At 41.9% G+C, this 13,401-nt stretch overlaps 1 protein-coding gene across 2 annotated transcripts; it reads left to right on the top strand.

Moving 5' to 3' along the window:
* Window positions 1-2,107: 2,107 nt before the first annotated feature.
* On the top strand, window positions 2,108-12,308 carry LOC309532468 (uncharacterized protein). 2 transcript variants are annotated; one of them, XM_082222752.1, is made up of 5 exons: window positions 2,108-2,237; window positions 4,571-4,733; window positions 5,772-5,881; window positions 7,374-7,424; window positions 10,591-12,308. In XM_082222752.1, the coding sequence occupies exons 2-5, from the start codon at window positions 4,609-4,611 to the stop codon at window positions 12,228-12,230; spliced, it is 1,926 nt and encodes a 641-aa protein (XP_082078878.1). In that variant the 5' UTR covers window positions 2,108-2,237; window positions 4,571-4,608; the 3' UTR covers window positions 12,231-12,308. The 2 variants fall into 2 exon arrangements, with proteins under 2 accessions (XP_082078878.1, XP_082078879.1); XM_082222753.1 differs by lacking the exon at window positions 7,374-7,424.
* The last annotated feature ends 1,093 nt before the right edge of the window (window positions 12,309-13,401 follow it).

Raw genomic sequence — 13,401 nt, 5'->3', positions numbered from 1 at the left:
CGATGTCTGGGCAATTGCAGCATGCATCCTACAGATACTTTATGGATGTTCCAGAGTCATTATCCATGGCAATAAAGAGAACAATAATTTAGGACATGAAGAGACATTGGTCTCTGTAGAGGGTGTTTACTATGGTCCACAAAAATGTGTAGAGAAAGAGTGGCTAACCTGTGGGCCTCTCTATGATGTTTGGGACTCCAACAGCCCCAGCCAGCATGGCCCATGGGTCAAGGATAGGAATGGGAAGAAATTGGATTTAGTTCTCATTTAAAGCCAAATTTATCAATTTTACACTTTCTGAAACAATATCAGAACCAAAACACAACCACCCTTCAAAATTTGCTCATATCAAAATTGAGTGATGCACTTCTCCCACCCAACATTGTTTACAAAAATGCATATATTAGATAAAAAGTGTGCATGAAAAATAATATATTAGGGAAAATAACACGCAGAAATGCATTGTACTGGGCGAAACTGCATACAAAAATGTGTTCATTGGGAGAAATTTAAAAATCCTGAATTTTTATGAGGATTTTCAAAAGTTAAAATTGAAGATTGCTGCAGAAATGTGCAAAACCAAATTTAAGATTGGAAAAAAGGAGAAACTGAAAGAAAATTGACAGATCCATCCATCCATAATCAAGGATGATTGAGGCTGGGAGCTCAACAGCGTTTGGAGGGGCAGAATTTGGTCCTTGTGGCTCCCTTCTGGAATTCCTGGTTTAGCAAGATCACCTGTATTTTAAGGAAATGGAATAGTATCAAAGCGGAAATAGCTTGTTTGTTAGGAACACTCCTGTCTTGAGTGTCAGTTGTTCAGCTTGGGGGGCTGCGCAGAAAGCAGGGTTTGTGGCACACCACTTTGGTACCAGTTTAGAGTCTATAGGACATAGTTGTGTTTTGGGGTGTCCTTGTGGCCCCCGGGTTTTGGTACTGGTTTGGAGTCAATTGGACAAGGTTGGATTTTTTGGCATCAACTTGTGACCCCAATTTGCTTTGTCAGTTACTTGTTTGGGGGCAGCAGCACAAAACGCAGGGTTCACAGCACAAAATGGCACAAAACTAGCACAAAACTTTGGCATCAGTTTGAGGGCATCCAGAATTTGTTAATGAAGCTCTCTCAAATCACTGTTGGAGGTTACTGTGAAATATGAGTCACCTCCTAGCCAGCAACTCCATTACAATCAGCAGTGCTACTGTGTTTTAAGGTTGTTAAGGTCAGCACCAGTGACATCATGGATTACAAGGGACACACTTCCCACCTCTGTGTCCAGGTAGTCTGAGGCATTTTTAGTGGGGGTTGCTTTTGTCTTCTTTTTTTATAAAGACTATTTTAGGCTAGATCAGGGTGGTCTAACCTCTCAGACCAAATGGGCTGCAAGAGTGACACACAACCTGCGGGCCGCACAGTGAATTAAATTTCCATATCATAAATTAAAGTGTTCACAATATAGTTAATATTATCTTAATATGCACTATTAATGAATTTAATTAAATATATCTATTTAAATATAAACTTAATATATTTAATTAAATACAAAATATTAAATACACAACATGAATTTATTAAACAGATTTAATACACAAACACATGTATGCACTTTCACTAACAACGCAGACATCTGAGCTAGAGAATTCTTCGCAAATTGATTGATGTCTGCTGTGGTTGGTTTTTGACATCTGCAGGCACCTCTCAAGTGAATTGTCTGCCAAGTTGCTTTGAGTTTTGGAATTTAATGAAGTTTATGTTTGAAAATGCTTGAAGTTAAGCCCCATCACATTTCTGAATCACTATGTTGGTGAATCAACCAAATGAATCAACCAATGAATGCTGCTTCTCGCCATCTTTGCCATGGCATCTTGCTACTTGGAACTGGTTCATGGATAGATAGCAAACAGAGTTATTGATAAATTAATTACAGGCTTAAATGTGGAGACTACACCATTTCATTTATGGGCTGTGGCATGTCAATTTGGGTTGTTACAGCTGGTGCGTATTTCTGAGGTTCTGCCTAAGAGCCAGGATGCCCTGCAGCTTACACCATACTTCCTACTGCCTGTTGCCAGCCAACTGCAAATCATGAGTGCAAGTTGCAGAGCCCCTGACATCACAATCAAGCTCCTCTTTTCTTACCCCAGGCAGCAGCTTTGAGTAACTAGGGCTCTGCCTACATGGAAAATGAATATACCAAAGGATGTGTCAATCATCAGGAAAAATCCATTGAGACTGTGAGGTAGGGCCTGGGTTTCAGCTGTTCAGATACTTAGTGGAACTACCCACCAAGCCTTCATCCTGGGTTGACTAGCTCATTTTATGCCACCTGAAAACAATTGCCTTTGATACACAAGGCCAGGATCACTGCTATGCTAAGTATTGTTGGTTCAAGAGGAAAAATAGGTATAAAAGGATAATTTCTGGATGCCAAGCTCTACATTTGGGGCAAATACTCTTTGGTGATAGAACCACAGCAGAGATTTAAAATCACAAAATATGCAGCAAAGTGAAATGTGGATGTATAGCCTGTCAGACCTTTAAAATATGCCCTTGTGAGTTCCAAAACTTCCAAAGACCGCATGTTTGGTAAGTTAAGATTGGTTTACTTACAAATTCTTCAAAGATCTGGTTCATGTACTTTTTTCCATCCAGCATTCAGAAAAAAAGTTGCACTGGCAGTAAAACTTGTCAGTTACAGAGGTGAAAGTTCCTAAATAATTGGTATAGGAACTCAAAGAGTGGCTTGTGAGAGCTATGCAGCTAAGCTGTAGCAACCAGGTTAGCCTTTTCACTCACTGAGCTTCTCAGAAAGACTGAAGGGGAACAAAGTCTTGATTACCTAGTCCCTCCCACAGTGAACTAAACTTGGCAGGACAGCTTACTCTATGGTCTTAACTCCTTCATGCATTAATTAGACTTATGTATGTTGGTTATATGAGGCTGGTTATCCCACAAATAGGTCATAGACTTGGGCTCTAATCATGTCAAAGGGTCGATTTAAGGCAGCCTTCCACCAGCTAGTGCTCTCCAGGTGTTGCTGGACTCTAGCACTTGGAGGGCATCAGCTAGAGAACTCTGTTTTATTTTTATTTTTTTATATAATATTTTATTAGGTTTTATCAATAAAGAGATTCAAAAGAATACAAAAACAGAAAAATACAAAGTTACAAAATACAAAAATACAAACATTAAACACAAAAAGACAGGAAAAAGGAAAAAAAACACATAAAAAAGAAAACAAAACTCCCTCTTTTTAAATTTCTCTTTAGTTAACTTATTTTCCTGACTTCCTCACACCTCCCTTTTTTGTATCCCTTTTCTTAAAATTTAGTTCAGCAAATTCATATCCAGTTTAACTTGTCTATTATCAATCCCATCTTACATTTTTCCTTGGTGCTAGAACCCCATCAATTCATTTCAACGTCATCAGCATTCAAAAATTTTACAATGTTTCTGTAAATAAATTTTAAATTTCCTCCAATCTTCCTCCACGAGCTCTTCTCCCTGATCTAGGATTCTGTCAGTCATTTCCGCCATTGCAATATAGTTAGAGAACTCTGTTTTAAAGCAACATTTCATTTCAGTGAAGTGTAAACATCTTGTTGCTTGCTCTGGTGGCATAAAAGAAATATTCACTGCATATAAATGTGCGGCTAATTTGACAGTGAAGAAAACTATAGCACAGCACTGGCAGTAAAACTTGTCAGTTACAGAGGTGAAAGTTCCTAAATAATTGGTATATGAACTCAAAGAGTGGCTTGTGAGAGCTATGCAGCTAAGCTGTAGCAACCAGGTTAGCCTTTTCACTCACTGAGCTTCTCAGAAAGACTGAAGGGGAACAAAGTCTTGATTACCTAGTCCCTCCCACAGTGAACTAAACTTGGCAGGACAGCTTACTCTATGGTCTTAGGGATATATACTCTGAGGGACTATGTCATTTCTTAGGCCACAGCCATACCATACATTTACAGAACTAATATACCACTTTAACATTATGGCTTCCCCCAAAGAATCCTGGGAGCTGTAGTTTGTTAAGGGTGCTGAGAGTAATTAGGAGACCTCTATTCCCATCACAGAGCTTCAATTACTAGAGTGGTTTTACAACCAATTCTTCTTCCCAGGGAACTCTATGAATTGTAGCTATGAAGTGGTATGATACTGATTGAAATGTATACTCTGCATATACTCATATTTCTGCATATACTGCATATTTCCTGTAGTGATGCATGTGGCCCTGAAAGGCAAAGACTAATTCTCAGATGCACCCAGCTGAGGTTTAAACCAATGGCTTTTAAATTTTCATTTGTATACCGCTTTTCTACTTTGCTATACACAAAGCAGTTTAAAACCATAGATATGAGAATATACACAGCAAAGATCACACATCCTATAACAGTCCGCTCTAATGCAAATAATTGTTAATTAAAAACACGAGTATAAAAACAAACTTAAACCAATTAAAATAATTGGCATTGATCCAAGATTGAAGCTGGTTTTATAATTTATAGACTAATGTCAAGACAGGAAGCCTGCTCTTTCTGCCTAGTTCTCCTTCTGCTTTCTATTCTGCAGGGCCAGGTACTTACGGCATCTCCTTGTCTCTGCCCTGCATGGGTCAGCCAAGACACCCCAGTGTCCCTCCAAGTCTCTCAACAGGACAGACAAAAGATGAGAAGGACTATTATGAAGTCCTGGGCATTCCCCAGGGGGCAACGCATCACGACATTAAAACGGCGTAAGTCAGCCTTCAGAGCATTCCGTTCACCCGAGGAACCTCCAGCCTTGAGGCAGCTCTGTCTGGTTCACAGCCTCCATTCTTCCCTCCTCATCCCCAGCACCACATTTAGGCTTCAAAAGACTTTCCTACTGAAGCCAATAGGATTTGTTTTCAAGCCTAATTGATTTCTTTTCAAGCCAGAGTCACAGCTAGGGAGGGAAAAGTTAACCTTCCCCCTTGCCAAAAATGCCTTTGCATCATACTTATTTAGGCTGGAGAAACTCTTCTGTTGGCTTCAGTAGGAAGGTTTCGTGAGGCCTAAATGCAGCTAGGGAAGGGGGAGGCAACATTGTGTGTATAGGATAGAGAGGAGGGACAGAATGAATGAATGGGTTGTGTGGATGAGATAACAAGAGAGTATGTGCTGTTTTCAAAAGAGAAGCCAGCATTGAATCCCGAGTCACCTATTATGAAATGCACAAGTATACTTATATATAGGTACTTTTAATGGCTAGGAATGGGGATTTGTTATGTTGGGGCAATGAAGAAGCACTGAATTCTAATACCTTCAGAAGTCAATGAAGTAAGCATTTTCCTTCTTTAGGGTTGGCAAAGTGTTTGATTGTGAGTTGCAGAAATAGATTCCAAAATATATATATTTGCCCAGGTGGTTAATGGGTGGTCCCAAACAGACTAAGTTGTTTCCAGAGGGTCAGGAGGTTTGCACAGATCTCTCACCCATTCAGGTAGATGCCATCTTATGTCCTTTGTGCAATAAATAGCACCTACATAACCCACCTGTGAGGAAGGGGTACAGGGTGATAAGTAGCAAGGAGCACTACAGTACTCTTGTACAACAAACCTGGTTCTATTTGTAGAATTTTGCGGTTAAAAAAAGTGATGGGGAAAGCACTGGAAAGTGGGAGATAATTACCAACTGGCAGAGTGGTATAACCTCTGCACAAATTTTGTGCAAATAAATCAGGATGAATTGTTCAAAAAATAAACAGGCCATCTGGAACCTAATTCTTTACATCCTTTCCTTTAACTGAACAGGTACAGAGAGAAACTGAAGAAGTGGCATCCTGACAAAAACCCAGATAACAAAAAGGAAGCTGAAGAGAAGTCTAAGGAGATAATGGAAGCATACAAAGTGCTGTCAAACTGTAAGGGCTCAGACTCTTAGACCCTTCTGCTGTTCTCACTTCACTGGGGCCTTGGTTTCCCAATGAGACACAAGTTGACCCTAGTTGCTGATCAGCAAGAGAGTGAGGGAGAGAGTCTTTTCAATCAGTGCTATGCACTGAAGCAATCCTGGTTAGAAATCCACACCAGTAATCTCCAGTCATTTCCCACCTCAGAAGCATCCTTAACCCCAACCTGCAGCATGGAACCCACATTTATTTTATTTTCTAACACATATATTCCCCTTCTCCTTCTCTCTCCGGATCTATTGACACTGCTTTAGGAGTCTACGGGCTTAATCGTCTTCTCCCTATGGAACGCTGGGAAATGCAGTTCGGGGTAGGAACCAGCCGGTGACAGATCTCTCTTAGCACCTGTGCCAAACTGCAATTCCCAGGCTTGCAGGGGGAGAGGCTAACAAGTTATAACTAGTACAGAAATGGCACCAATATTTAGAGTGGATATATACCCACATTTTTTCTCTGCCTGCTCCCAGGCCCCTATCTTTCTACTTTTCTTTTTCTTTTAAAGCAAACGTTGTGATGCCATTGCTATGACCCACCTCATGCCAGACTGGTCCAAACCCAATAGATAAAGAACAGCAGTCTACACACATCTCCTGACTGCCTGGAGGCATCACCCTCTTTGTGTATATGCACAGGAGGCTGATGTCCCATTCGTGCCTCAGTATTTCCATCTTCCTTTTGGGGAATTGCTTTGGGGTGTTTTTCTGAAGTAGTAGAGCTGCGGGGAAACATGCAGTTTCGCCATCAGTCCATGTCCTATTAGTAGGTGCCTAGAACTTCTCTCCTGCAATATGCCGCCTTCTTTAGATGGCTGCCAGCATCTCTGCACCTTTTCATGGATCCCTATGCTGCTGCAATTGATTATAACTAGGGACAGGGGCATAAATTTGTTTCAGCTTGCATTTTAATGCAACTCTACCTTATTCGTGCTTCCCAAAACAAGCCAAAATGTAGCTATCCTTCAAAATTCACACTTATCTGAATTTTGCAATGCAGTTCTTAAAAAAACAACAACAACCCCCAAACACCTGTGTATACATTAGAGGAAAGTAAAAATCCATATAGCGAAAACAACACACAAAAATGATTCATGTTAAGAGAAAATAGCTTGCAAAAACTAGGCAAAATTGCATACAGATATGAGAAGAAATGTTGCTGAATATTCACATAGACTTAAAAAAGAAAAGCAAACTGGTGCAGGAATGTGGTGAATTTTATTTAAAGATGGAAAAACTTTAAAAAGGGAGAGAAACTGAAACTGGCAGGTTTGTTTATCCCTAACTTCTTAAAAAGCTGGTTAGGCACCAGGGGGCGGGAATACAATAAGTTTCAGTTTTATGGATGCCTTGTGCCTAGAGGGGTGGTAGTTTTCCAAATCCTGGACCAAGTGTTTGCAGCTGGCTGCAGCAGGGCTGGAGAACTTTCAGGTATATCTTCTGCCTTTCAGCAAACAAGCGTAACTTGGATTGCTCCCTCCAGAACAGACAGAATGAAAAAGGTGAGTGATTTCACAATTCAGTCTCACGTTCCTGAGAGGAAATGGAGAAAGCCACAATTAGGAGTGTCTTTGTGGAGCTCTTCTTGATCCGCACAGCTGCAACCATTGGCCAAATAACATGCAATGAGGAATGTGTGGCAGCCAGTGACCTGGCTTTCCTATCTTGCCCCGGTAATATTTAGCTAAAGTAGAGCTCCAGTGCCTTGTCATTGGGTGCTGCTTGCAGGGGTGAAGAAATTCAGAGTGTGATGATGCCACATGGCACTTCTTCTTTAATTACATGTTACCAGGGAGACCGAGATCAGCAGCAGCCACTTGTTCCTTGTAACATGTGTTTGGGACCCAAGGCAGCGGAAGGGAAAGAGTGAAACATCTTTCTAATTGGATCCAGCTTTGACTTAATCCCACTGAGGTTGTCAGCTCAGCTGACCTGCACTGAATCCTGGGACAGCCAGCCAGAGGCCACACAATTAATATAAGAATGCTGTTTGCCTCTGGTTGACCTGGCAGACAGAGATCAGATCGAGCATAATCAAAATCATTATCTGGTGCATGACAGAATGTGCTGTATTGACACGCTGGGTGTTAGCTGGCTAGCTCAGTTGTGGGTGCCTTATTCCTGCCCACCACTCTGTTACAGGTTTATAACCTATTTCAAAGCATGTCATGTACTTTTTTAATTTTCATAGCTTTTCAGCTCTCAATAACCTGCACTGCATAGCTTTTTGCGCTTAGCTACTCCAAGTGGAACTTCCCTTGACGACTGTTCCAAAGCTGTAGCTTGTGCAGAATGTGTTGGCTGACTTTTTATAACCTTGGAGCCACGATTCAAGTCCTGGTTCGACCTATAGAAGAGCTAAAAAGCTGGTATCTGGCATATCTAATAAACAGTTTCCACCCCTTCCTTTGCATAATTATTGTTGGCTGCCTTCCCAGTAATGTCCTCCATCCAACAATAGGCCAGACGCACACAGCGCCATTTGCGGTTGCTGCTCCCAAGAATCTCTCCCTCTGGGATTTGAACATTTAAAGATGGGAAGCACTATTTTGAGTGAAGCAGGCATCAATAGCTAGGAGATGTTAATGAGCAGTGTCAGGTTTATCTGCATATATTATTTAGAATTTAGTTTTAGTTTTAAAATATGTACAATGGATGTTTCCAAACATGTTTGAAGTCTAAAATAAAAGGGGCAAAAACCCGTTGGCTAATAACACACTTTCTCAGTCAGCTCCTTATGCTTGAAATTTCAACTCCTTCATGGAGAACCAATTACTTAGCTGGCCAGAAGGTTGCTTAAGCAGGTGTTTGCCCAGCCGAGCCCAAGCTTGCTTTCCAATTAAGGGTATAACATGCTGTTGAGAACTAGCATTGCTGCAGCTCGTCTGCCTACCCTGCAGCCTGGCAGTCTGGCTGGCAGGTGAGTCAGGCAGAGCAAGGTAGCATCACTAAAGCTGTAGGGATGCCTGAACAGCCAGAGAATAAAGGCAGGACTGATGGTGCTCCGAAGTAGGTTAAAGAGAAAGCAGGAGAGACTGGAAGCTAGCAGAGGAGGATAATGGATGCAACTCGGAAGGAGGGAGCTAAAGTAGGAGGCAAGGGAGAGGAGGAAGACGAGGAAGGCAGAGAAGGTGGAGAAAGCAAAGGCAGTATAGAAATAGAGGAGAATGAAAAGGTCAAAGGGGGACAGGGCTCCCTTAGAGGAGCAGGATACAAGTGGGTAGAAAACAGGAGAAGGAAGTGTAGAGGTTGGTAAGATCCCTCCACTACAGAAACCATTGGGATCAATAGGAAAAATTACCTATTAGAATAAACTTTAACCACCATGATATATTAATTGATGAGTCATCCATTGTTATTTAATCTTTCTTGTCTTCTGTTGCTTGTATTGTCATATATGTTAATTCAATGATCCATCTATCTATGAATGAACAGAGAACAATTTGGGTCTAATGATGCTAAGAGCCCTGACCACTTCAGAATAATGGGCTCACCAGGTGGTCTCTAAGAGACACCCTGGGGCTCTGAAGACCCTTGGGGTCTTATAGGAAATATGGTGTGGTTCGCACATGAGCTTTGCTGATTTTTGCCTTCAAGTAAGTTGGAAGTGCTGAGTATTCCAGGTCACTAACTGAACTGTCCTTTAAATAAACTGTGGCAAATAGGCCCACTTCTGAACTCATTTTTGCATCCATTTTGATTGGTTCTGGAAACACTAGAACATGCCCTATAAGCTAATTTACCTCGCCATAAAGCTTCACAATTAAAGTTGTAACATGGAAATCAAAGACATCTTTTTGATTTTGTAACATCCTTCAAAGGTAGCCTAGACCTGTGTGTCAAACTAGCACATCACTATTCCCCATTTCCTATCTTGCAACGAGATGCTTTTGTCTCCTTTTAGGAGAAAATATTGAATTAGCCTGACTTAATCAAAACACCTGTATAGATTATTTGAACAAGTTGTGTTCACAGCAATGCTATTTTTATAACTTATACTTTTATTATGCTTAGGTGTGAGCCAAACACATTTTTGTACCAGTTAGGTTTTTATAATACAATATATCTATGTAACTTACATCCATATACACTTAAAAAAAAGAAAGAAACTGTATTTGATGTAGTTCTATTAGATGTTGCTAAAATTATTTTGCTTTGATGATAGTAAGCTATGTTTAATCAAAATTGTTGCAGAAGTTGCATTGTATGTACATCGGGAAAATGATTATCAGATCCTTTCAAGAAGTTGTATATTTTGTGGAATGCTGTCTTGTTTTTCTTTGATAATTGAGAAAGATTAGAAAAATGCATCTCCTTCAAAGGAAGTTGGGTATAAGTATCTTTCTGATATATTAAATTGTGACTTATGCTTTTAATTTCACTTATCTTCTTTTCTGAAATGCTTAAGTTCTACTAACTAAAGGAAATGTATTTGTTATGCGCCTGAAGATTCATCCTTGAACATTAAATTTTCTGTGTGCTTATAAGAAAGGGGACTTATCCCCCCGTTAACATGGCGGTTGTTGCAGAGGGAACCAAGGTGAAAAACCTGTCAGACTACAGTCTGACAGACTACAGACAACTGTTTCCACTGCATAGAAATCAGGCTTAGATTTGTCCTGTGAACAGAGTAAATTGTCACAAGACTAAAAACTTGGTTTATTGCAGGTGTGATGCCTGCCCATGAGAAACACAAGAGTAATACGGAAGATGAGAAAGACCACACCAAGCCAGACAAACCAAGTTCTCAGGATGACGAGTTGAGTGTGGAGAATGACAAGAGCTCTTGTTCTGAGTATGATGACTCAACATTTGAGTCTGATGATGAGTCGTCGAGTTCAGAGCATTATTCCACCTTGAACTCTGATGAGTCTAATGAATCCAGTTCTGAGTCCAGTTCTGAGTGTAGCACGTCAAGCTCCAAATCCAGTGAACCGAATTCAGAGTCAGATTCTGAGTCCAACAATCCAGGTCAGAAGCCTAGCAAGCCCCTTCCTTTGCATCCACGTAGAAAGCCTCACAAAAGACACGGGGCAAAGCATAACCAATTGTCTCCTGAGAAAAAGGATTTTCCAGTCGGGAAGGGTAAGCAGACCCAGGATGGGAGAAAGAGATTGCAGACTAGGGAGAAAAACCTGCCTGTCGAGAACAGCGCATTGCACACTAGGAGCAGCAAGTCTGGTAAAGCACCTCTTGTGGAGAATAGCGAGAGCACCAATGGGAAGAGGAAAGCCCCAACTGAGAAGAATGGGGCCTATGCAGAAAAGGCCAGGCAACAGAGCGAAGATTGGGAGACCCATACGGGGAAGGCTAAGCTTCCCAAGCTAAAAACTGAGCTGCATGGTGAGAATAAGCTTCATACAGGGAAGACGAAACAGAGGCATGAGAAGTCAGAGTCAAGCACCAAGAACAAGCTTCGGAATGGGGAAGCTGATGCCGCCCCTGGAAAGCATGAGATGCAAACTGAGAAATTTTTAGCACAGAAACGTAGATCCCATCCAGGACGTGAACCTGATCGTGGGACAGAGCAGTGTGCTGGGCAGAAGGAACGATCTGACAAGCAGGAGCCACGTACTGGACACCTGAGGTACACTAGGAGGAAAACCTCACCAATCAAAAGTAAGGAGATGTCAGGGAGGATGACTAAGTTGATATCGCCAAAGATGAAAGATGGAAAAGCAATACGTTCCCAAAAGGGTGAGCTGCAGGCTGGGGAAAACAAGACGCACGCCGGGAAGAGCAAGGCTAATGTCCAAAAGAAGGCACTGAATGATGAGAGGAGTAGGATGAAAGTCCAGAAAAATGAGTTGCATGCTGTGAAGAACAACATGGCAGTCCAGAAGAAGCAGCTGAATGCTGGGAAGAGCAAGGTGCAGGTCCAAAACAGTGATGGGAGAGGTAACAAAGCAGACCCCCAGCACACTGGGAGCACTATGCCTGCTTATACATGGAAGGTGCCAGCTACTGTCTGGCTTGGTCCAGCAGAAAATACAGCAAGGTTTCTCTTTGGTGGGGCCCCCGAGTTCTCTGGTGTTGGCCAAGCACCACTTCCGGCTAAAAGAAAACCACGTGGAACGAATCAGGCCATGCAAGTAAACCAGTGGGAAAATATCCAAGCCTGGAATAGAATAAACCAGTTAAATCCAAGGAAGAGCATGCTTCTTCCACATATTGACGCTCCAGCTCATAATGGAAATACTTGGTCTCCATATTTAAGTAGCCAAGGGGAAATGTTTGACCCCAGTGCCCCATCTTCCTGCCCACGATGCTCCCAATGCTGGTGCAAGCTCTTTCAAGACAACCTGTGAGTGTGGATGAGTGCTGGGCACCTCCAGGAGTGAGTGTTTGAGAGTACAATAAAGGAAGGGTCAGGAACCCAAATTTTATTTGTTCATACTTGGTGCTTGCTCTTACTCAACAAGATACATGGGAATTATTATGAGGCTACCCAGATGCTGGACTCCCAGAATCCCTCAGCCCCAGCCAGCAAGGGATGATGGGGGTTGTAATCCAGTAACATCGAGAGAGTCACAGGTTTTCCATCCCTGAACTACTGTAACAGATGCAGCAGTGGGAACACTGAGTATCCAGGGGCTGATGTGGAGAGGAACAATAGTGCTTTGGCCCAGGGATCCTTTTGCTGAAATAGTTGTCTGCCCCCAATATCCATGACACTTAAGCCACTTGCAGCTTTGTCTGAATTTATCCCCATAGCATTTACTTATCCTCCTCAACACTCTGATAATTTCTGCCCCGATTGCCCATGCCTACATATGAACATCCAAAGACCTCAGCGGGATGAAACTACTGGACAACCTAGTTCAGCACTTGACTTTCCACAGTGGCTAACCATATGTCTTCAGTAAGTTCAAAAATGGGTATGAAGGCAATAGGCCCAGTGCTATTTTTCAAGGAAAAGAGATGTTGGAACTCACCATGAACACCTTATATGGCAATGGTGCCAACCTGAGAGGTGCCAGAACTGAGTTCTGGTGAGTTCCAGCTGGGGAAAAAGCCCTGAGTAGGCCTCTTACGGCATGCACCTCCCAGCCTCAATCAACTGGTATTCAGTTGAATACTGCTCTTGAATATGGAAGCTCTGCTTATCCAGAATTTGTCACACTGAGTTCACTGGAACTTACTTCTCTAGTAAGTGTTTAGAACAACAGAAGTTTTGTTCCCTCCCTGCTTATAAATAAAATGTCCATAACAGGAAGTGAACAATGTAACACCAATTTTTGAGATAGGGATCCAGTGGGGGGCCAGGAAATTATATGATGGTTAGCTTAACATCTATTCTGGGAAAACTAGTGGGAAGCATTTTTAAAGACTTAATTACAAAGTATACAGGCGGGCGATTCCACTATCTCTGGCACCACATTAAGGGGCTATTATCCAGGTTTTATTCAGGTTTCATTATTGAAGAGATGGGGGATCAGCCATTAGGAATGCTTCTTTTCCCCAGGAGGTCTTAGTGTA

The sequence above is a fragment of the Podarcis vaucheri genome (genome assembly GCF_965113315.1).
Source record: "Podarcis vaucheri genome assembly, chromosome: 1".
Classification (NCBI taxonomy): domain Eukaryota; kingdom Metazoa; phylum Chordata; class Lepidosauria; order Squamata; family Lacertidae; genus Podarcis; species Podarcis vaucheri.
This window is presented reverse-complemented; position numbering and strand designations above follow the sequence as displayed.

What these genes read in the sequence shown, in the direction of transcription:
- LOC309532468 (XM_082222752.1), top strand. Translation starts at nt 4,609, where the DNA reads ATGGGTCAGCCAAGACACCCCAGTGTCCCTCCAAGTCTCTCAACAGGA. An exon ending in CATCACGACATTAAAACGGC is followed by an intron (nt 4,734 to 5,771) that starts GTAAGTCAGCCT and finishes TTAACTGAACAG; the next exon opens with GTACAGAGAGAAACTGAAGA. An exon ending in ATACAAAGTGCTGTCAAACT is followed by an intron (nt 5,882 to 7,373) that starts GTAAGGGCTCAG and finishes TCTGCCTTTCAG; the next exon opens with CAAACAAGCGTAACTTGGAT.